The sequence below is a fragment of the Gallus gallus genome, chromosome 17 (genome assembly GCF_016699485.2).
Source record: "Gallus gallus isolate bGalGal1 chromosome 17, bGalGal1.mat.broiler.GRCg7b, whole genome shotgun sequence".
NCBI lineage: Eukaryota > Metazoa > Chordata > Aves > Galliformes > Phasianidae > Gallus > Gallus gallus.
The window spans coordinates 466,489-490,929 of NC_052548.1; the positions used below are offsets into that span (position 1 = coordinate 466,489).

At 50.9% G+C, this 24,441-nt stretch overlaps 1 protein-coding gene across 1 annotated transcript; it reads right to left on the reverse strand.

Moving 5' to 3' along the window:
• Window positions 1-527: 527 nt before the first annotated feature.
• OR4S2 (olfactory receptor family 4 subfamily S member 2) lies at window positions 528-1,484 on the reverse strand. Its single transcript, XM_003643764.5, has one exon. The coding sequence runs from the start codon at window positions 1,482-1,484 to the stop codon at window positions 528-530; it is 957 nt and encodes a 318-aa protein (XP_003643812.5).
• Between the last annotated feature and the right edge of the window lie 22,957 nt (window positions 1,485-24,441).

Sequence of the window (24,441 nt, forward strand, 5' to 3'; positions counted from 1 at the left end):
TACTTCATTTTCTGTAGTCAGCAAGACATCTTGCAGTAGATCTGTGACTCTGTGTTGGTCCATAATTAAAATAAAGAACCTGAGCTAGAGGTGAAGGGTAGAGATGGTGGTGGGAAGGATGGCATCAGTGCTACGTGAGATGCTGAGGAAAAGAGTTGGTGCACTGCAAAGGAAAGGAAAAAGCCTTCATTCCCATCACCTGCCTCAGCAAATGACCCCACTGGCACCTTGTGTCAGAGCTTTAATTGAGAGCCCATTGAGATCCTACAGCATGTTCAGTATTTCTGATAGTATTTTTATTGCTGGTATTTCAAGTAGTGCCCGGGAGCCCCACTGGCGACCTGTGCTCATTGACAAGAGAACAGACAGGAAATGTCAACTTGTCACAGGGCTTACAGTGTCCTCCAAACCAAAAGATCAGCCTCCAGTGAGAGTGAACAACAAGCTTTTATTCAAAAGGTGTTTTTGTGGCAAAGCTGATCAAATAGATCATTGTGAAAGATCCTTTGAGAAAACTGGGCACGGTTCTATGCCTTTCCCTCTTCACTTTCTACTCTTCTACCCCACAGTTTTCTCATGGCACTCTTTACTTCTTTATTCCTCAGTGTATAGATGAGGGGGTTCAACATGGGGGTAATGATGGTGTAAAACAGCGCCACGATCTTGTCCTCTGAGAGATCACTGGATGGGCGTATGTAGGTGAATGTGCATGGCCCGAAGAACAGAACCACCACAGTGATGTGGGAGCCACAGGTGGAGAGTGCCTTGCGCCATCCTTCAGATGTTTGACTTCTCAAGGAGATCAAGATCACCGTGTAAGACGCAACCAGGATGAAGAAAGAGCTCAGAGTTATCATCCCACTGTTGGCGATGACGCTGACGCTGACAGTGTAGGTGTCAGTGCAGGCCAGCCGTAACAGGGGGTGGACATCGCAGAAGTAGTGGTCAACTTTGTTAGGGCCACAAAAGGGGAGCCGAGCGGTGAGAAAAGTCTGCACGGCAGAGTGCACACAGCCTCCCAGCCATGAGCCCACCACCATGCAGCTGCACGCGCGCCTGGTCATGAGCGTGGTGTAGTGCAGAGGTCTGCAGATGGCCGTGTAGCGATCATAGGCCATCACTGTGAGGATGAAGATCTCCGTGCAGCCAAAGAAATGGACCCAAAAGAGCTGTGCTATGCAGCCCACAAAGGAGATGGTTTTGTTTTTGACAAGGAAATCAGCAATCATTTTGGGAGCTGTGACAGAAGAGTAACAGATGTCTAAAAAGGACAAGTGGCAGAGGAAGAAGTACATGGGGGAGTTCAGATGTTGGCTGCTAATCACAGTGACAATAATGAGCAGATTTCCTGCCACGTTAATTGTATAGAAGCAAAGAAACATCACAAAGTACACCTCCTGCACACCTTGACTCTCAGAGAGGCCGATGAGAATGAACTCCTTCACACCGCTTGCATTCCCTGCGTCAGTCAGTTGGGCAGCCATACGCAACACACAGCCTGTGCACATGGAAAAGCAAGGACAAGTGATTTGTCATCATTGTCATCATTGTCATCACTAATAATGAATTCTGAACCAGAGGCTAGGAAACAAATAGGATTACTGTTAACCCTACAAAATAATTGCTTTCCCCATTTTTTCCCCTGAGTATTTCATTCTCCTTGAGTGAAACTTCGGCCCCGGCTGTCTCCGTGCTCCTTCATCCTGATCCTTTGGGGTTGTGAAGGACTGAGCCTACATTGTGCTACAGGGAGGATAGTGTGAGGCACAATAAGGGTGTAGGACAGGATGTTTTCCCCCATTATAGACCAAGGTTATGATTACAACCCTTGTAAGAAGAATGCCTTCATGAGGACCTGGAAATATCACTTGGAATACTGATTTATTTTGTAAGTATAAATGATTTTGATTTGTTGTTTATAAGGGAAATGAAACTACACACAAGAAAAAAAAATCTCCCTTACATATACACATTTTGGGGAAAAAAATTACAATGTCATGGGCTGAAACAATGAGTTCTGGGGAAGTTATCTGTCATGGAGAAAACATCAAAAAATTTCTTTAGTCACCACTTCAGTATTTATCTTACTCAAAATCTCAGTATTTATCTTGCTGCCGTGCTACCTGGCGAGGAAGGAGGATGAAAGGATCATTTCAAACCATCTGTCCCAGCACTGTGTGCATTTCACCTATTGCTAAGTTCTGATGTGCTCTGGAGGGCATTATTGCAGGTTCACGTCTGCTTAATGCAGCTTATCTAGAAGGTGGTCAGGACAGATCCGTCTGTAGAGGCAGAGTGGCTGAACTGGAGTCCTCTACAGAACCAGTTCTTTTTCCACTGACCAGGAGGGGTTCAACTGAATGTCCGTCGCCTGGTAAAGTTAACTTCAGAGAAATAACCATTTTCATATCCTGGAAGTCACCCACTGGAAGTCACTAATGTCACTCTATTATTTGTGTTGTGGTTGAATTCCATACTCATAGGCATCTGTAAGTCTCTGCAGTTTCTCTTTCCAGAACGTGGGGCTCCTTTGCTTCAGTTGGTTCCAACCATTTCCCCCCAGTAGTAAAGAAGTAAACTTAAAAAAGAAGTAATGGCTTTAAAAAGCCATTAATATTTCCAGCTCCATCAGAGTTCCTTTAGCCCTGGAAAGCAGTAGATGCAAACTCTTCATGGAATTCACCCAGAAATAGGCACTCTTGAAAGTAAAATACTGCCTAAATAGGATGCTGTTTAGTTTGCTGACATGCCTAAGTCAACTGGTGTTCAAAATGGCCATTACACATCTTGGCCAACGAAACCACAGTCGGTTCTCCCTGAGTGTGCAGATGATCCCTGAGCAGAGAACAACGTGAAGTGATGCAGTGAACTCAAACTCTGCAGCAGCACTTTAACATTACGGCAGAATCAGAAATGACAAATTCAGTAGAGGATTCCCGAAAGTTATGTCTTACCCCTTCAAGAATCTTTTCCAGGACTTCACTGGTGTATGATATAATTCCACCACCTGCAACATGAAATAAATACAACATGGAACTGCTAATGTTTCAGAAAGGATTAAAATTTTTTACCTTCTCCTTATTGCATGCATTCTTCCCTTAAACCTTATGTGGTTCAAGGACAACAAAAGAACAAAACCCAAATGATCTGAGCAGGGTTGCAGAACTAGCCCTGCATGTGCATGGCTCTGGTGGCAGAGAGTTAATAACTGTTGTGAAAATTGCTTTTTGTGTTTTCACATTTGTTCAAGAGAAAGGGAAAAAGGGGAAAGAAGGGAAGGGAGAAGGGGGAAGAAAAAGGGGAAGGAGATGTTGAAGGGGGACAAAAGGGAAAGGAAGGGAAGGGAAGGGAAGGGAAGGGAAGGGAAGGGAAGGGAAGGGAAGGGAAGGGAAGGGAAGGGAAGGGAAGGGAAGGGAAGGGAAGGGAAGGGAAGGGAAGGGAAGGGAAGGGAAGGGAAGGGAAGGGAAGGGAAGGGAAGGGAAGGGGGAAGAGGGAAAGGGGAAGGGGGAAGGGGGAAGGGGAAGGGGGAAGGGGGAAGAGGGGAGGGACTTAAAAAAAAGAAGTGAGCTGGATAAGCTGGAAAACTTACCTCCTCTGTATTTGGAGGTCTAATTTTTTCTGTGGAAAAGCTGTATGATTTTATCTCCTCAACATCTGTGTTCCCCAGTAGGGATGTGTTAGGACACAGACTTTAGAAGAAATGTTGAATGTAAAGCTTCCAACACTTGCTCCATATAATCTTGTCCAATTCTGTCTAGCTATTCCCTGCCTACGTGAGAACTGCTCTGCCTGGATAATGGGTGCACAGAGTGGTGTGTTCACAGACCCACAGCAGAAAGCAGCTCTGAGAAGAAAACCATTTAAGTACCTCTCTTCAACCCTCTCCAAGGAAATCTCTCTCCTGAAGGGCTCTTGGGGCCAGGGGAGGGAGGAATGAAAGAAAGGGGCAAAGAAAGCGTGAATTCTGTCCTGACTGAGAAGTTTGAGTAAATATATTTTAAAGACAAAGTCATCATTCAGCTTTATGGTTTTCCGAAGGGCAGAGGGGCATTAGATCCACTGCTTTGGCTTTCTAGGCAAATTTCTAGGAATGAAACAGCACTTCTAAAGATGTCTGTTGGTAAGGAGAGAGGTGCTGTCCTCTCGGGGACGTGAAGAGCCCCCTGTCACAGAAACATCTGTATTCTGAAGAAAGTTACTAGGGTTGACACATCTTTCAATCAACTAGGACCTCATCTGTCTTAGCATCTGCAGTCAGAGCTCTGTCTATGAATAAAACACGGTAGAACAAATGGATGCGATAGTTCAGGATCAGGTCAACCAATCAACTCCAACTCATCACTGTGCTGAAAGCTGCTGAGTGTTTGCAGCTCCTGCCTTGTAGATGGCAATGTCATATTATTTCTGCCATTGGGCACTTCTTTGTTTTGCTGAAATTTCTTGAAGTATGGGCTATGGATGCCCCATCTCTGGAGGTGTTTAAGGCCAGGCTGGATGGAACCCTGGGCAGCCTGGTCAAATATTAGATGTGGAGATTGGTGGCCCTGCCACTGGCAGGGTGTTGGAACTCGTTGATCCTTGGGGTCCCGTTCCAACCCAAGCAATTCTATGATGCTGTGATTCTATGATCTGTATGATTCTATGATTCTATGACTGGTGCAATAACCACTGAAGCAGTGGAACTGTCTCCTGGCATAAAATGCCAGTAAACCACATGGAGAAAATGGAAATCCCAGAATTAAGGACGAGGTGAAATGTTTCTGTGGGTGAAAATAGTGCTCTAATTTAAATTATCGTATATACTGCAACCTGGAGTCCTGGCCAGGTTAATGGCAGTTAACAGAGTGTTGGGTAAGAGAGTGAAAAAAAGCTCCTCCAAACTTTGAGAAAGAGAGAGCCCACAGCATTATGTATTATCAGTGTCTGATCATTAGCAAAATATGTGTCTGGGTGAAAAGGTCTCATTAGCAAGAGATGTAGTTTAGTTAAAGCATTATGAGGGTGTATTTATTCACTTTTCCTTGTATAGAAGCACAGTGTCACGGTCTACCGGTACGCAGACTTCCTTGGTTCCTCCTTGAGCCCTAGAGGTGGAATCCGAAAAGAGAGAATGCAAGCTAGATGTTTCTGTCTAACTGCCACATAAACTTGTTTATTTGAAAGTATAAAAGCTGGAGCCACTCATAGTGAAGTTGGAAACCTCTGTGGTTCACAGAGGCTGTGAAATCAGGACTGATGTCACAGAATTATTTGGATCTGTCTGTGTCCATGACGGGCCCAGCAGGACAACAGGCCCATTGGCCCAAAAAGGGTAAGGGGGAAGAGCAGGGATATGGGAGCTGGGCCAGAGAACAGAACAGTGGCAACAGTCTGGGGAGGAAGGTTAATTTACTAAATAAGATATCAGAATGCAAGATATCACAATATAATACAGTATAATTGGATTTTAGGCTAATAAATCAAATAAAATTAGCGTGTTCAAAATTGAAGGCTTTACTCTGAATTGAAGGAGAAACAACTGAGGAGCCTCACCCACACACTGCCAGGCAGCGAGCGAGAGCAAGTCCCTGACTTGAAGGGCTTCCTCTCAGAATGCAAAGTGCTCCGGGGTGTGCAGTTCTTCTCTTAGAGCCAGGTAGTGGGAAAACCAGCAGTCCATGGAAGTGGGACATTAACTCTTTAATTCTCAGTGCTTTACATGATGTTATGATGTGGAATACCCATAGCAAGAAATTACAAAACCATGACATTCCACCCCTTATTCTACATCATTACATTCTGCTTAATATATATACGTATATACAAACAAACAGTAGTTCACATGCATTACACACACATCTATATACATATATAGACATGGAATTACTGATTGCGCTCCCCCAACATCAAATTCCCTTGTGGCACACACTGGACATCCCCATAGAATCATAGAATCGCTAAGGTTGGAAAAGACCCACAGGATCATCCAGTCCAACCATTCGTTTGCCCTTCACCAATGGTTCTCGCTAAACCATGTCCCTCAACACAGCATCCAAACGCTCTTTGAACACCACCAGGGTCGGTGACTCCACCACCTCTCTGGGCAGCCCATTCCAGTGAAATATGGTATTTCAGGCAGTAGTATGGGGTACTGCATATCTTTCAAGCCATCTGGTGGTTGCTTCCACAATGGTAAGCACATAACGCTTACCATTGTGAGATTGTGGCAAGGTGATGTAATCAACCTGCCACATCCAATGATCCCAATGATCCCACATGACCCCATATGACCCCAGTAACCCCATTTACCCCACTGACCCCATTGACCCAACATGACCACATTGACCCCAATAACCCTATTGATTCCACTGACCCCATTAACCCCAATGACCCCCATTGATTCCACTGACCCCATTAACCCCAATGACCCCATTGACTCCACTGACCCCATTGTCCTCAATGACCCCATTGACTCCAAAGACCCCATTGACTCCAAAGACACCAATGACCCCAATCTGGAGGCAGCCTGGGGGCAACGTTTCCTGGGTCTGATCATGCAACGCCTGAGTGAGAGGGTGACCTAGCCTGGCTACACAAGAATCGTGTTAATTTCTCTGTTCTGTTGCTTCACATAACCCCATCGGGTGAGCCTCCTGCTTGTTTCTTAAAATTTGGTACCAGTCCTGGGGTCTGAAGCCAAAGCCTGAAAGGCTGGAACCAGTGCAGGGGCTTAAAGCCACAGCCACACTTAGAGAGGCTGGCACCTGAAGCCCCAACCAGCCAGGCCAGCCCCGGCCCAAGGGCCTGAAGTCACAGCCAGAGAGGCCTACACCAGCCGCAGGGTCTAAAGCCCCAGCCCCAGTCTGAGAAACCAGAACCAGACCCAAGGCCTGAAGCCACATCCACAGCCACACAGGCTGGCATCGACCCCAGGGCCTAAAGCCACAGCCCAAAAGGCCAGCTTGGGCCCTGGTGCCCAAAGCAACAGACACAGCCTGAGAGGCCAGCACCAGCTTCAGGGCCTCAAAAGACAGCCTGAAAGGCTGGAACCAGTCCAGGGACGTAAAGCCACAGCCCCAGCTAGAGAAGCCAGAACCAGCCCAGGGCCTAAGGCCACAGACACAGGTGGGGAGCCCAGCACTGGCCCTGGGACTTAAAGCCACAGCCGGAGAGGCTGACATCAGCCCTGGGACTCAAAGCCCCAAACACAGATGCTGGCACAGGCCCTGGGTTTCGTTTTGTATGGGTTCCCCTGGGACTCCATTGACCACTCTGAGGCCATACTGGTCTTGACTGGTTTTTATTGGGTTGCATAAGAGTCATCTTCACTTCTCCATAATTCAAATAACCCCATTGGGTGACCCTGGTGTCGGTTTCATAGAATCATAGAATTGCTAAGGTTAGAAAAGACCCACAGGATCATCCAGTCCAACCATTCGTTTGCCCTTCACCAATGGTTCTCACTAAACCGTGTCCCTCAACACAACATCCAAACGCTCTTTGAACACCACCAGGGTCGGTGACTCCACCACCTCTCTGGGCAGCCCATTCCAGTGCCTGACCACCCTTTCAGAGAAGTAGTATTGACGTGCAGAAATCAGACCCTATTGCCAGTAAGGATATAGAGCAGGCATGTGTTTATTGGTGACGTGCGTACACCCTGGTGCAAGGGGGATCGCTCCACCTAACCTGCACACCGTCTGAAGAAATTGTGCAATAGATATAGGTCAAACTAATACATAATCAATAGTTGACAGGAATGCAGATACATATTCACTACATTCCCGAGAGCCCATTAGCATGCAGTCCCTCCCCCCCTTGAGCGTGCGTAGTAGGTCATAACGATGAAGGCTTGTAGTCTTCCTCGCGAAGGCTTGTAGTCTTCCTCACTGCAAACTTCTGACCCCGAAGGGGGGGCATCCCCTGAACCGGTTTCAGCTTGCCCTGTAGACATCTAATCAGCTCCCTGCCAAATGTTTTGGAGCTGCTCTCCAGTCCTTATCTTTATGGCCTTCATCCTCCTTGTTATTCCAGACCTGGTGTCTGTGAAAGTGCTTGGAATCCCTTGTGTTCTAACACTGTCTACCTGCCTGTCACAGGCAGGCAGAGCATCTCAGCATTACACAGGTAAAACCTACCAACAGCACCAAGATGATGCAGACTAGGAAGAGCTGCTTTAACCATCCTAGGTTCAGTAGCCAGCTAGTAAGCAAGTTCCATAAATCTCCTTCCCAGTTGGTGTCATCCTGACTTGTCCTATGCAGGACTTGCATCTGTTCCCAAATTTTCCTTAAATCTCTCTCGATTCTTAAATCCTTATTGATGTAAGCACAGCGACTCTGATTTATTATTGTACATACACCTCCTTCCTTGGCTGTTAATAGGTCTAGTGCCATCCTATTCTGGAGTACTACTTCAGATAAAGAGGATACCTCTCCTTGGATTGCTCATTATGCGTCTGTTGTGGCATTCTCTATGAGTTCCAGAGTTGCAGAGATATTTAGTATAGCTTTTTCTAGATGGGCAACTCCTAGAGCTGGGATAAAGGCTCTCAGAAAGCTGTGGTATCCCTTGTTCTACATAGCTAGGGGGTTGTATGTACTCTTAGTTTGAATCCAAGGGGTCCTCAGGAGTCCCCAAGGGATCTCCTCATGCACCATGGTCTGGGGTATTAAGTATCTTGTAGTGCAAGTCCCTGTCCAATTTAAAGATAATGCTTTCCGTGCCTGACCATTCCCACATAACCACCAGTATCCATGAGGTAACTTACATGGCCTGTCCATATTTTCCTGATGAGTGAATGATGCTCCCATCTCTACAATTCCGAGTTCTTATCTGAGACCCAATGTGACTCCTTATTGATCCTAGGATCACACCCCCCACCTTGGTTCCACCTTCCAGCTTCACTGATCCCTGATACTTCCCCAGAATTTCCATATTCCCAACTACACCCTAGGCCTGTCAAGTTCTGTCATCCAACCCCCACCCCACCTTTACCATCAGTTTTTCTGTCTACAGGGATAGATCTAGTACAGTTAATAGCTAGGAAATCAAATTTAGGTCCCTTTTGTGGCTTGTCTTCTATCCCAAACTTACACTTTCCGTGCTCTACCCAATCTGGAATGGTCCAATTTAGTGCCACTGTCCCACAAACTGGCACCTTTCACTCCCCTCTAGGGAGGGCAGTGCATATCCAACAAGATTTGTTGTGAGCCTGGCCAATTTTCTCAGTTATTTTTAAGTCGCTCTTCTCTTGCCAAGCTGTGACTACTGCTCCAATCATACTGACTAATATCAAACTCTTATACATGCTTTCGGATCCTGATTTTCAGTGGTTCACTCTCTTCTGCTGTCCATTGTGGTCCCCGTGCTTTCTTCAGGCAAGTATGATGTATCCACAGTGTAAGTCCCTCTACCTTGGCAGTGGTATGGGTGGTCAGTAGCACTTGGTAGGGTCCTTCCCACTTTGGTTCCAGAGGTCAATCTGAGAGAGATTTAACATAAACATAGTCGCCTGGCAATACATCATGCACTGGACCATCTAGGCCTCGTGCCCCGGCACCGAATACTGTTTGTTCAATTTTCTTTAATTGCTTCACCAAACTGACCATATATTAACACCTTATCCTCCACCTGCATAGAGATTTCCTTTTGTACGGTATAAGGTCACCCATAAAGAATCTCATATGAACTTAATCCCTCCTTGGTTCAGGGTTTAGTCCAAATTCTCAGAAGTGCCAAAGGCAGTGCCTGCGGCCAGGGAATCCCAGCCTCTTGGCCAAGTCTTACTATCTGTAATTTGATCAGGTGATTCATTTTTTCCACCTGTCTGCTTGACTGAGGTCTATAAGGTGTGTGCAATTGCCAATCAGTTCCCAATAATGTGCTTCTTTGTTGGAACACCTTGGCAAAACTGTGGGCCTCGATCTGATGAGATTGCTACAGGAACCCCGAACCTTGGAATTAACAGCATGTAACAGCATTTTCGTTACTTCCCGAGCCTTATTAGTCTTACAGGGAAATACCTCTGGCCATCCCAAAAAGGTATCAGTTAGTATCAACATACAGCGATACCCCCCTTTTCTTGGCAGTTTTGAGAAATCAATTGGTCATTGTTGCCCTGGAAGGTTCCCTTTCCCAATAGACCCATTTGTACCCTGTTCCTGCTACTAGGATCGTACTTTGTAATGTTCATTTGCCCAATACATTTTCTTATCCTCCTTAAAACCAATTTCCATAGAATACCAAAGGGCAAAACAATGTGTCCATCTGTCAGCTTGCTCTCTTCCCTTCTCAATCATTAATTAGATTGCTATCCTCTTTAAAATATTTTACAGATTCTGACTCAGGTTCATAAATTTTAAGTTTACCGTCTGGAATTAAAGCACTTTTCAACTACCTGTTCTGCCACCTGATCCACCATCTTATCTCCAGTTTCCTGTACAGTGTTCCCTTTCTGATGTCCTTTACAATGTATAATAGCCATGCCCTTTGGTAGATTTACATTATGCTGTTTTTCCTTGTGTGTGAGCAATCCTTGCTCTTTTCAGGTGGTACTATGAGCGTGTAGCATCCCAACTACATAATTAGCATCTCTTCATATATTTCAGGCTCCTGTCAAGGCAGTTATTTCAGCCTTCTGAGAGAAAATCCCCACAGGTAATGGTTGTGCTTCGATTACCTTGTCAGTAGCAGTTACTGCATACTCTGCCTTACGGTTTCCTTGTCTCACAAAACTGCTTCCATCAGTAAACCAGGTGTCTTGTGCATCTTCTAAGATTTTTCAGGTCCGACTGGCAACAGTCCATAGCTTCAGCTGTTTCAAAGCAGTCATGAAATACTGGTTCTGCAGGAGTTCTGCTAAGGAAAGATGCTGGGTTGACAATATTAGTTACAATTCTTTCTGTATCATCCTGCTGTACCAGGATGGCCTGGTATTTCAGGAACCTTTGGGAGTGAGAACCAACACCCCCCTTTTACCTCCAAGACAGTAGACACTGTATCAGATACTAAAACTGTTATTCTTTGGCCTAGCGTAAATTTACCGGGTTCTTGAATACTGAGCACTAGTGCAGCCACTGCTCTCAACCACTCTGGCCATCTCTTACTCACTTCATAAAGGGGCTTTACCAACAGTCCATAGCTGTGTATCCACGGTTGGCATCCTCCTGTCATTCCTGAGAATGTACGGAGTTCCTTGGCACTTTGTGGCTCAGGGGTTTGGCAGATGGCATCTTTCCTGGCAGTCCTTAAGGTTCCAAGTCCAGCTGTAATCTCCTATCCCAGATACGTCACTTGCCGTTGAGTTATTTGTGCCTTCTGTTGAGAAACTTGATAATCATTTAAACAGAGAAATTCAGCAAACTCACAGTCCATTGCACACAGTCCTCTTTGTTTCTGTAGCATCCACATACTGCTGTAAAGTTCCACCGTGGGATGGAGGAACCCAAATCTCAGGCTCACGAGTCGACCAGTTCTCAAAAATCATTGGGCTGTTCTCACAGCCCTGGCTAACACTGTCCAGGTTGAACTGAGTCTTTTTTGTCCCATACTGGGGTTCTCCTATTCAAAGGCAAATAACCTTAAGCTTCCTTTAGCCAAACCAGGCAGAAAAGGCATCCTTCAAATCCAGAAGGTAAACTCCACCTACTCATTCCCTAACTTAGTTACTAAAGTGGATGGATTTGCCACCACGGAGTGTATACATTCAGCAATTCGATTACTTGCCCTCAAATCTTGTACTAAACTATAGCACTTGCTATCCAATTTTTCATCGGCAAGATTGGAGTCTTGTATTTGGATTCACATTCAGTTAGTCATCCAAAATCCAAAAGTTATCTAGTTTTTTTTTCTTTCATCCTTCTACGGTTGCATATCCTCAAATGGCACTGCTTTACCCTGACTGGGCTAGCTCTAGCTCTTGCTTTTAACTTTTGGCTGCATTTTGGCTCTACCAGGCATCCCTGGTACCCACACTCCTAAGCATACTTTATTTAGAATTTCTGTAACTTCTGGGGGTACACCATTGTTTTTCCCAGTTTGTATTAAAGCCAGACTTACAATTTTCAATCAGTTAATCTTGTTTGACCCTTAGCTCCAGTTTTATTGAATTTAATCTCTGCATCCATTTGTTCTAATAAGTCTTGCCAGAGTAACAGTTTTGGAGAACCTGGCATGTACAGGAATTGATGTATTCCAACTTATTTTCTCAGCCTATATTTAATTGATCCCAAAAGGTAAGCTTTTTCTTGTTGGGAAGGAGCTCCTGCTACTGTTGCAAAATCATCTATAGGTGATCAGAGGCACCCATGCCCACCAGAAAATAAACCTCTTTATCCTGCTCTCCTAGCTGCAATTTAACCAGTGGATTTGCTAGGAATAACTTCCCAGGTTCCCATCATTCAGCTTTTGCAATCAGAGACGGTTGACTTTCTACACCAGTGGCTCATTTCCCTGCAGTTTGCACGCTGCTTTCAGTCCAGCAGGGGTGGAACCCTCCATGGGCTCTTCCAGCCCCCCCCATACCCTCCACCTCTTTATGAGGAGACCTCTGGGTCTTACGGCTCTACTCTAGCACCGTAACAGTAACAGCTGTTGTTATTCCCAATTTCCTTACTATCATTGTTCCTCAATCAGTTTTTTTCTTCATATTGCTCACCTCTCTTTGGATCTACATCCCTGTTACACCTTGCTCATCTTGGCCTTCCTCAGTCTGCGTCCTTCTCAAACTTTTCCCTTTCCAAACTCTTATCATTACATAAACAACTACCATTACATTTCAGTTTCACCTCCTCCTCTCTAGAGGCTTCCAGTGCTAACACTGGAATTTTGAGTTTCCTAGATCTCTGCACATGAAGGCTATTCTCACTTCCAGTGCTCCATCCTCTCCACCTCCCCCCCTTTGCAAGGAACGCTGTGTACAACAGTAGTCTGTGACTCCAGCACTCTCTCTCTCTGAGAGTTCTGCTTGCAGGGGAACTGTGTGGGGAAGGAGAGGGGTTGCTCTCATGCCAGTGCAGATAAACTCACTTTCTCTTTAACCCTTTTTCCTTTGTCCTATTCATAACTATTCATACCCTCAGTTACACTTCCACATACCCTCAATCATGCTTCTGTTTACCATTAGCAATCACACTTCCTTCTACCATCAAAACCGTTTGTCCCATTCCCTTCAGAACCCACAAATTAAACAATACAGTTCTTCAGTTTCCACAAACACCCAGTACTTAGTCTCGTGATTAGAGCACTCAATTATAAAAACTGTTCATATTATTTCATTTACCTTCCCTCCTTAAGAATAACAGTAACTATAAGAAGGCATTATAGTTTAGGGTCTCATTCCGATGCCACTTCTCATCATCTTCTAACTTATATATTAACCACTATTGATTGCAATACTTGATTAAAGTTTTCTTACTCAGGGTGCCTCTAGGTTCCCCTGCAATATCCCACCAATGTGCCAATGCACATCCCAAAGGGGTTTGTTTGGGAATTTCCTTCCCCTGGGAGCCTCCCATGATGTTTACACAATTCTTATTGATTCCTAATTTCCTCAAAGTTTCCACAAACAGCCCTTAACACCGTATAGTGATATTGTTCAGTTATAAACACTTGGAAACAGATCTCACAGAAGCCTGTCCACCTTCCTTTACACTCTTCCCCACAATCAGAACACAGTACTACATAAATGGACTGACACTCACTCCCTGAACGGAACACGTCTCACTCACACCACACTCACTCTGATATTTAAAACAAAAACCATGGTTTATACATAATGCACAGTGCCGACGATGTCCTTTAGCTGGAATCTTAATAACACTAGTACATTAGTCGATCAGTTGCAAGCTTTAAGATTTTTCCGAAAGTCAGCTTGACCTGCAATGATTAGATACACGGTACCGAACACTCAGCAGATGGTGATAACAATAATACAACCTATAACTCCCACTACTATCTCCAGGAGAATCCACGTTATCATTTGACAAAATCCCCGCTGTTACCAATCACCTAAGGGAGAGCTGTTGCTCTTTCCTCGCGTACGACTTACAGGTCCCCTTCGTAGGAACTCCCCAAGCAGTCTTCCTACCCCAGCCGGCAACCTAACCCGTGAGCTTACATACCTCGGGGGGGGGGGAGCAGGCACGCTCCTTCATACCCTGCGTAGGACGTCTCCTCACACCTTACAGGTTCCCCCTTTCCCATACACATACCTGGTCCGCCTACAGATGGTCCTTGTCTGTCCCCGCAGTGATCAGGTGAGGAAGGGAGTCCTTCCCAGAAATCTTGGGGTGCGCCAAAGGTGTCCCCTCTCTCAGCCGATCCTGCAGCCGAACAGAGTGGGTCCCATCTGGGGTGCCAAATTGACGTACGGAAATCAGACCCTATAGCCAGTAAGGATATAGAGCAGGCATGTGTTTATTGGTGACGCGCGTACACCCTGGTGCAAGGGGGATCGTTCCACCTAACCTGCACACCGTCCGAAGAAATCGTGCAATAGATATAGGTCAAACTAATACATAATCAGTAGTTGACAGGAATTTGGATACATATTCACTACATTCCTGAGAGCCCATTAGCATACAGCCCCTCCCCCCCTTGTGCGTGCGTAGTAGGTCGTGATGATGAAGGCTCGTAGTCTTCCTCGCGAAGGCTCATAGTCTTACTCGCTGCAAACTTCTGACCCTGAAGGGGGGGCATCCCCCGAACTGGTTTCAGCTCTCACTTCAGACATCTAATCAGCTCCCTGCCAAATGTTTTGGAGCTGTTCTCCGGTCCTTATCTTTATGGCCTTCATTCTCCTTGTTATTCTGGACCTAGCACCTGTGAAAGTGCTTGGAATCCCTTGTTTTCTAATACTCTCTACATAAACTATCTCTATTTGCCCCTTATGTCTACCTTGTGAAGTTGCTTTCTCTTTTCTTGCTATGAAACCCATCTTCCTATACTGCAGGGACCTGATTTAGCCCTTCACGTGGCCTGGACTTAAGGGACTTTCCCTGTCTTGATTGGCCTTGCCTTGCCGAGCGTTGACTTGCCTGGTCGGGCCTGGCCTTGCCTTGCCTGGCCTGGCCTTTACTTGCCTTGCCCTGCCCTGCCTGGCTTTGCCTGGACTTGCCTTGCATTGACTTGCCTTGCGTGTCCTGGTCTTGCCTATCTGTGACTGCCCTGGACTTGTTTTGCCTTGCCTTGCCTTGACTGGACTTGCCTTGCCTTGACTGGACTTGCCTGGCCTTGCCTGGACTAGCCTTGTATTGCCTTGCCTTGCTTGGCGTGGCCATGCCGTGACTGGCCTGGACTTGCCTTGCATTGCCTTGCCTTTCCTGGCCATGCCTTGCCTGGCTGAGACTGGCCTTGCCTGGACTTGCCTTGCATTGCCTTGCCTGGCCTTCCCTGACATTTCCTTCCCTGGCCTGGCCTTGTTTAGCCTTGCCTTGCTCTGCCTTGCCCTGCCTGGCCTGGAGTTACCTGGACTTGCCTTGCCTTGCCTAGCTTTGACTGGCCTGGACTTGCCTTGCCTTGCCTGGCCATGCCTGGACTTGCCTTGCCTTGACAGGCCTTGCCTTGCCTAGCTGTGACTGGCCGGGAATTGCCTTGCCTTGCCTGGCCTTGCCTGGCCTTGCCTTGCATTGCCTTGTTTTGCATGGTCTTGCCTTGCCTGGCCTGGCCTTGCCCTGCCTGGCCTGGAATTGCCTGCACTTGCCTTGTCTTGACTGATCTTGCCTTGCCTAGCTGTGGCTGGCCTGGACTTGCCTTGCCTTGACTGGCCCTGCCTGGAGTTGCCTGGCCTTGCTTGTTCTTGCCTTGACTTCCCTTCCCCTGCCTTGCATGGACTTGCCTGGCCTTGCCTGGACTAGCATTGCCTTGACTGGTATTTTCTTGCCTAGCGTTGCCTTGCCAGGCCTGGCCTGGCCTTGCTTTTTCTGGCCTGGCCTTGTTTTGCCTTGCCTTGCCTTGACTGGCCTTGCCTGGACTTGCCTTGCATTGCCTAGTTTTGCTTGGCCTTGCCTTGCTTGGCCTGGCCTTTACTTGCATTGCCTTGCCCTGCCTGGTTTTGCCTGGACTTGCCTGGACTTGCCTTGCCTTGCCTGGCCTTGCCTTGCCTAGCTGTGACTGGCCTGGACTTGCCTTGCCCTGTTTTGCCTTGCCCTGCCTGGCCTGGCCTTTCCTTGCCTTACCTGGACTTGTTTTGCCTTGGCCTGCACAGCCTGGACTTGCCTTTTCTTGCCTTGCCTTGCTTGGCCTTGCATGGCCCTGCATGGCCTGGACGTGCCTTGCCTTGCCTGGACTTGCCTGGCCTACCCAGGATCTGCCTTTTCTTGCCTGGCCTTGCCTGGCCTTGCCTGGACTTGCCTTGCCTTGCTTGGCCTTACCTGGCCCTTCCTGGCCAGGCCTGGCCTGGCTTTGCCTTGCATTGTCTTGTTTTGCCTGGCCTGCCCTGCCTTTTCTGGACTTGCTTTGCCTGGCCTCGATTTCTCTTGCCTTGCCTTGCCTTGCCTGGCCTTGCGTGGCCTTGCCTGGGCTTGCCTTTACTTGCTCGTCATTGCCTGGCCTTGCCTGGCCTTGCCTTGTTTGGCCTTGCCTGGCTTTGCCTGGCCTGGTCTGGTTTGGCCTTGCGTTGCCTTGTCTTGTTTGGCCGGGCCTGGCCTTGCCTCGCCTGGACTTGCCTTGCTTTGCCATGCCTTGCTCTGCCTTGCCTTGCCTGGCCTGGCCTGAACTTGCCTGGACTGGACTTGCCTGGACTTGCCTTGACTTGCCCTTTTTTGCCTGGACTTGCCTGGCCTTGCCTGGACTTGTCATGCGTTGTTTTGCCTTGCCTAACCTTGCCTTGCCTTGCCTTGCTCTGTTTGGCTTGGACTTGCCTTGCCTGGCCTGGACTTACCTGGACTTCCCTGCCTGGCCTTGCTGTGACTGGCCTTGCCTTGACTAGCGTTGCCTTGCCTTGCCTTGCCTGGACTTGCCTTTTCTTGCCTGGCATTGCCTGGTTTTGCCTGGACTTGCCTAGCCTTGTTGGCCTGGCCTGGCCCTGCCTGGCTTGTCCTGGTTTGGCCTTGCCTTGCCTTGCCTTGCCTGGGCGGGCCTGGACTTGCCTGGACCTGCCTGTTTTTGCCTGGACTTGCCTTGCCTTGCCTGGATTTGCCCTGCCTGGCCTGGACTTGCCTTGTCTTGCCTGGACTTGCCTGGCCTTGCCTGGTCTTTCCTTGCCTTGAATTGCCTGGCCTTGCTTGGCCTTGCCTTTTCCTGCCTGGCCTGTCCTGGCCTGGCCTTGCCCTGCCTTGCCTTGCCTGGCATGGCTTTGCCCTGCCTTGCCTTGCCTGGCATGGCTTTGCCTGGCCTGGTCTTGCATTGCCTTGTCTTGCCTGGACTTGCCTGGCCTTGCCTGGCCTTTCCTTGCCTTGAATTGCCTGGCCTTGCTTGGCCTTGCCTTTTTCTGCCTGGCATGGCTTTGCCTGGCCTTGCCTTGCCTTGCCTTGCCTGGCCTTGCCTGGACTTGCCATGCCTAGCCTTGCCTTGACTCTTCTTTCTATTCCTAGCCTTGCCTTTTCTCGCCGGGCCTGGCCTTGCCTTGTCTGACCTGGCCTTGTTTTGTCTTGCCTGGCCTTGCCTGGACTTGCCTTGCATTGCATTGTCTGGCCTTGCCCTGCCTGGCGTTGCCTTGCCTTGCCTTCCCTTGCCCTGCCTGGCCTGGCCTTTCCTTGCCTTGCCTGGACTTATCCTGCCTTACCTGGACTTGTTTTGCCTTGGCCTGCACGGCCTGGACTTGCCTTTTCTTGCCTTGCCTTGCTTGGCCTTGCATGGCCCTGCATGGCCTAGACGTGCCTTGCCTTGCCTGGACTTGCCTGGCCTACCCAGGATCTGCCTTTTCTTGCCTGGCCTTGCCTGGACTTGCCTTGCCTTGCTTGGCCTTACCTGGCCCTTCCTGGCCTGGCCTGGCCTGTCTTTGCCTTGCATTGTCGTGTTTTGCCTGGCCTGCCCTGCCTTTTCTGGACTTGCTTTGCCTGGCCTCGATTTCTCTTGCCTTGCCTGGCCTTGCGTGGCCTTGCCTGGGCTTGCCTTTACTTGCTCGTCATTGCCTGGACTTGCCTTTTCTTGCCTTGCCTTGCTTGGCCTTGCATGGCCCTGCAATGCCTGGACGTGCCTTGCCTTGCCTGGACTTGCCTGGCCTACCCAGGATCTGCCTTTTCTTGCCTGGCCTTGCCTGGCCTTGCCTGGACTTGCCTTGCCTTGCTTGGCCTTACCTGGCCCTTCCTGGCCAGGCCTGGCCTGGCTTTGCCTTGCATTGTCTTGTTTTGCCTGGCCTGCCCTGCCTTTTCTGGACTTGCTTTGCCTGGCCTCGATTTCTCTTGCCTTGCCTTGCCTTGCCTGGCCTTGCGTGGCCTTGCCTGGGCTTGCCTTTACTTGCTCGTCATTGCCTGGCCTTGCCTGGCCTTGCCTTGTTTGGCCTTGCCTGGCTTTGCCTGGCCTGGTCTGGTTTGGCCTTGCGTTGCCTTGTCTTGTTTGGCCGGGCCTGGCCTTGCCTCGCCTGGACTTGCCTTGCTTTGCCATGCCTTGCTCTGCCTTGCCTTGCCTGGCCTGGCCTGAACTTGCCTGGACTGGACTTGCCTGGACTTGCCTTGACTTGCCCTTTTTTGCCTGGACTTGCCTGGCCTTGCCTGGACTTGTCATGCGTTGTTTTGCCTTGCCTAACCTTGCCTTGCCTTGCCTTGCTCTGTTTGGCTTGGACTTGCCTTGCCTGGCCTGGACTTACCTGGACTTCCCTGCCTGGCCTTGCTGTGACTGGCCTTGCCTTGACTAGCGTTGCCTTGCCTTGCCTTGCCTGGACTTGCCTTTTCTTGCCTGGCATTGCCTGGTTTTGCCTGGACTTGCCTAGCCTTGTTGGCCTGGCCTGGCCCTGCCTGGCTTGTCCTGGTTTGGCCTTGCCTTGCCTTGCCTTGCCTGGGCGGGCCTGGACTTGCCTGGACCTGCCTGTTTTTGCCTGGACTTGCCTTGCCTTGCCTGGATTTGCCCTGCCTGGCCTGGACTTGCCTTGTCTTGCCTGGACTTGCCTGGCCTTGCCTGGTCTTTCCTTGCCTTGAATTGCCTGGCCTTGCTTGGCCTTGCCTTTTCCTGCCTGGCCTGTCCTGGCCTGGCCTTGCCCTGCCTTGCCTTGCCTGGCATGGCTTTGCCCTGCCTTGCCTTGCCTGGCATGGCTTTGCCTGGCCTGGTCTTGCATTGCCTTGTCTTGCCTGGACTTGCCTGGCCTTGCCTGGCCTTTCCTTGCCTTGAATTGCCTGGCCTTGCTTGGCCTTGCCTTTTTCTGCCTGGCATGGCTTTGCCTGGCCTTGCCTTGCCTTGCCTTGCCTGGCCTTGCCTGGACTTGCCATGCCTAGCCTTGCCTTGACTCTTCTTTCTATTCCTAGCCTTGCCTTTTCTCGCCGGGCCTGGCCTTGCCTTGTCTGACCTGGCCTTGTTTTGTCTTGCCTGGCCTTGCCTGGCCTTGCCTGGACTTGCCTTGCATTGCATTGTCTGGCCTTGCCCTGCCTGGCGTTGCCTTGCCTTGCCTTCCCTTGCCCTGCCTGGCCTGGCCTTTCCTTGCCTTGCCTGGACTTATCCTGCCTTACCTGGACTTGTTTTGCCTTGGCCTGCACAGCCTGGCCTTGCCTTTTCTTGCCTTGCCTTGCTTGGCCTTGCATGGCCCTGCATGGCCTAGACGTGCCTTGCCTTGCCTGGACTTGCCTGGCCTACCCAGGATCTGCCTTTTCTTGCCTGGCCTTGCCTGGCCTTGCCTGGACTTGCCTTGCCTTGCTTGGCCTTACCTGGCCCTTCCTGGCCTGGCCTGGCCTGTCTTTGCCTTGCATTGTCTTGTTTTGCCTGGCCTGCCCTGCCTTTTCTGGACTTGCTTTGCCTGGCCTCGATTTCTCTTGCCTTGCCTGGCCTTGCGTGGCCTTGCCTGGGCTTGCCTTTACTTGCTCGTCATTGCCTGGCCTTGCCTGGACTTGCCTTGCCTTGTTTGGCCTTGCCTGCCCCTGCCTGCCCTGTCCTGGTATGGCCTTGCGTTGCCTTGCCTTGCCTTGCCTTGCCTTGCCTGGCCTTGCCTTTTCTTGCCTTGCCTTGCCTTGCCTGGCCTGGACTTGCCTTGAATTGCCTGGCCTTGCTTGGCCTTGCCTTTTCCTGCCTGGCCTGCCCTGGCCTGGCCTTGCCCTGCCTTCCCTTGCCTGGCATGGCTTTTCCTGGCCTGGTCTTGCATTGCCTTGCCTTGTCTGGACTTGCCCTGCATGGCCAGGATTTACCTTGATTTGCCTGGACGTGCCTTGCCTGGCCTTGCATTGCCTTGACCTGCCTGGTCTTGGCTGGCCTTTCCTGGACTTGCCTTTTCTTGCCTGGCCTTGCCTGGCCTTTCCTTGCCTTGCATTGCCTGGACTTGCTTGGCCTTGCCTTTTCCTGCCTGGCCTGCCCTGGCCTGGCCTTGCCCTGCCTTGCCTTGCCTGGCATGGCCTGGCCTGGTTATGCCTTGCCTGGATTGGACTTACCTGGACTTGCCTTGACATGCCTTGTTTGAGTGGCCTTGCCTTCTCTGGCATTCCCTTGCCTGGGCGGGCCTGGCCTTGCCTTCCCTTGCCTGGCCTTGCCTGGCCTGGCCTGGACTTCCCTGTACTTCCCTGCCTGGCCATGCTTTGACTAGCCTTGCCTTTCATGGCGTTGCCTTGTCTGGCCGGGCCTGGCATTTCCTTTTCTGGCCTGGCCTGGTTGTGTCTTGCCTTGCCTTGCCCTGCCTGGCCTGGACTTGCCTTGCCTAGCCTTGCCTTGACTCTCCTTGCTATTCCTAGCATTGCCTTGTCTCACCGGGCCAGGCCTTGCCTTGTCTGGCCTGGCCTTGTTTTGTCTTGCCTGGCATTGCCTGGACTTGACTTGCCTTGCCTTGCCGTGCCTGGACTGGACTTGCCTTGCCTTGCCTGGACTTGTCCTGCCTTACCTGGACTTGTTTTGCCTTGGCCTGCACGGCCTGGACTTGCTTTTTCTTGCCTTGCCTTGCTTGGCCTTGCATGGCCCTGCAATGCCTGGACGTGCCTTGCCTTGCCTGGACCTGCCTGGCCTACCCAGGACCTGCCTTTTCTTGCCTGGCCTTGCCTGGACTTGCCTTGCCTTGCTTGGCCTTACCTGGCCCTTCCTGGCCTGCCTGGCCTGGCTTTGCCTTGCATTGTCTTGTTTTGCCTGGCCTGCCCTGCCTTTTCTGGACTTGCTTTGCCTGGCCTCGATTTCCCTTGCCTTGCCTTGCCTTGCCTGGCCTTGCCTGGCCTTGCCTGGACTTGCCTTGCCTTGCTTGGCCTTGCCTGGCCCTGCCTGGCCTGGTTTGGTTTGGCCTTGCGTTGCCTTGTTTTGTTTGGCCGGGCCTGGCCTGGCCTGGACTTGCATTGCCTTACTTTGCCGTGCCTTGCTCTGCCTGGCCTTGCCTGGACTGGCCTTGCCTGGCCTTGCCTTGCCTTGCCTTGCCTTGAGTGGCCTTGCCTTCTCTGGCATTCCCTTGCCCTGGCGGGCCTGGCCTTGCCTTCCCTTGCCTGGCCTTGCCTTGCCTTGCCCTGCTTTGCCTGGACTTGCCTGGCCTGGCCTGGACTTGTCATGCATTGTTTTGCCTTGCCTAACCTTGCCTTGCCTTGCCTTGCTCTGTTTGGCCTGGACTTGCTTTGACTGGCCTTGCCTTTCCTGGCGTTGCCTTGTCTGGCCGGGCCTGGCCTTTCCTTTTCTGGCCTGGCCTTGTTTTGTCTTGCCTGGCCTTGACTGGACTTGCCTGGACTTGCCTTACCTTGCCTTGCCTAGCCTTGCTTTGACTGGCCTTGCCATTCCTAGCATTGCCTTATCTCGCCAGGCCTGGCCTTGCCTTGTCAGGCCTGCACTTGTTTTGTCTTGCCTGAACTTGTCTGTTCTTGCCTTGCATTGCCTTGCCTTGCCCTGCCTTGCCTTGCCCTGCATGGCCTGGACTTGCCTTGCCTTGCCTTGCCCTGCCTTACCTTGCCTTGTCTTGCCTTGCCTGGCCTTGCCTTGCCCTGTCTTGCCTGGCCTTGCCTCGCCTTGCCCTGCCCGTCCAGGCTTGGGCTAGCCTTGTCTTGCCTTGCCTTGCCTTGCCAATGTTTGAATTCTGTTGCCTTGCCTGGCCTTGCCTTGCCCTGCCTTGCCTTACCTTGCCTGGTGTTGCCTGGAATTGCCTTGACTTTCCTTGCCTTGACTGGCCTTGCCTTTCCTAGCCTTGCCTTGCCAGGCCGGGCCTGGCCTTGCCTTGCCTGGCCTTGCCTGGCCTTTCATGGCCTTGCCCTGCCTTGCCTTGCCTTGCCTTGCCCTGCCTGCCCTTGCCTTGCCTTGCCTTGCCTTGCATTGACTGGCCTTGCCTTGCCTTGCCTTGCCTGGCCTGGCCTAGCCTTTCCTTGCCTTACCTTGCATTGCCCTGCATGGCCTGGACTTGCCTTGCCTTGGCCTGCCTTGTCTTGCCTTGCCTTGCCTGGCCTTGCCTTGCCCTGCCTTGCCTGGCCTGGCCTTGTCTTGCCTTGCCTGGCCTTGCCTTGCCCTGCTTTGCCTGGACTTGCCTGGCCTGGCCTGGACTTGTCATGCATTGTTTTGCCTTGCCTAACCTTGCCTTGCCTTGCCTTGCTCTGTTTGGCCTGGACTTGCTTTGACTGGCCTTGCCTTTCCTGGCGTTGCCTTGTCTGGCCGGGCCTGGCCTTTCCTTTTCTGGCCTGGCCTTGTTTTGTCTTGCCTGGCCTTGACTGGACTTGCCTGGACTTGCCTTACCTTGCCTTGCCTAGCCTTGCTTTGACTGGCCTTGCCATTCCTAGCATTGCCTTATCTCGCCAGGCCTGGCCTTGCCTTGTCAGGCCTGCACTTGTTTTGTCTTGCCTGAACTTGTCTGTTCTTGCCTTGCATTGCCTTGCCTTGCCCTGCCTTGCCTTGCCCTGCATGGCCTGGACTTGCCTTGCCTTGCCTTGCCCTGCCTTACCTTGCCTTGTCTTGCCTTGCCTGGCCTTGCCTTGCCCTGTCTTGCCTGGCCTTGCCTCGCCTTGCCCTGCCCGTCCAGGCTTGGGCTAGCCTTGTCTTGCCTTGCCTTGCCTTGCCAATGTTTGAATTCTGTTGCCTTGCCTGGCCTTGCCTTGCCCTGCCTTGCCTTACCTTGCCTGGTGTTGCCTGGAATTGCCTTGACTTTCCTTGCCTTGACTGGCCTTGCCTTTCCTAGCCTTGCCTTGCCAGGCCGGGCCTGGCCTTGCCTTGCCTTGCTTTGCCTTGCCTTTCATGGCCTTGCCCTGCCTTGCCTTGCCTTGCCTTGCCCTGCCTGCCCTTGCCTTGCCTTGCCTTGCCTTGCATTGACTGGCCTTGCCTTGCCTTGCCTTGCCTGGCCTGGCCTAGCCTTTCCTTGCCTTACCTTGCATTGCCCTGCATGGCCTGGACTTGCCTTGCCTTGGCCTGCCTTGTCTTGCCTTGCCTTGCCTGGCCTTGCCTTGCCCTGCCTTGCCTGGCCTGGCCTTGTCTTGCCTGGCCTGGCCTGGCCTAGCATTGTCTTGCCTTGCCTTGCCTTGCCTTGCCTTGCTTGGTGTTGCCTGGAATTGCATTGACTTGCCAGGCCTTTACTGGCCTTGCCTTTCCTTGCCCTGCCTGGCTTGGAATTGACATGTCTTGCCTTTCCTTATCTGGCCTTGCCTTGCCTTTCCTTATCTGGCCTTGCCATGCCCTGCCTTGCCTTACCTTGCTTGGTGTTGCCTGGAATTGCATTGACTTGCCAGGCCTTTACTGGCCTTGCCTTTCCTTGCCCTGCCTGGCTTGGAATTGACATGTCTTGCCTTTCCTTATCTGGCCTTGCCTTGCCTTTCCTTATCTGGCCTTGCCCGGCCTTACCTTGGCTCGCCTTGCCTTTCCTTGCCTGGTCTTGCCTTGCCTTGCCTTTTCTTGAGTTGCCTGGCCTGGCCTTGCCCTGCCTGGCCTGGCCTTGCCTGTCCTTAACTTGCCTTGCCTTGCCCTACATTGCCTGGCCTTGCCCTGCCTTTCCTGGCCTTGCATGGCCTGGCCTTGTTCTGCCTTGCCTTGCCTTGCTGTGCCCTGGCCTTGCCTTGTTTTGCCATGACTTTCCTTGCCTTTTCTTCCTTTGCTTTGCCTTGCCTGGCCTTGCTTTGCTTTGTTTTGCGTTGCCTTGCCTTGCCTTGACTGGCCTTGCCTGGACTTGCATTGCCTTTTCTGGACATGCCTTGCCTCGCTTTTTCTTGTCTGTCCTTGCCTTGCCTAGTCATGCCTTGCCTGGTTGTCCCTGGCCTTGCCTTGCCTGGCCTTGCCTTGTTTTGCCTTGCCTTGCCTTGCCTTGCCTTGCCTGGCTTGGCCTTGCCCTGCCTTGCCTGGCCTTGCCTTGCCCTGCCTTGCCTGGCCTTGTTTTGCCTCGCCCTGCCTTGCCTGGCCTTGCCTGGGGTTGCCATGCCTGGGGTTGCCTTGCCTGGCCTTGCCTTGACTGGC

Coding starts and splice junctions, on each gene's coding strand:
- OR4S2 (XM_003643764.5), bottom strand. CDS start 1,484: ATGGCTGCCCAACTGACTGACGCAGGGAATGCAAGCGGTGTGAAGGAG.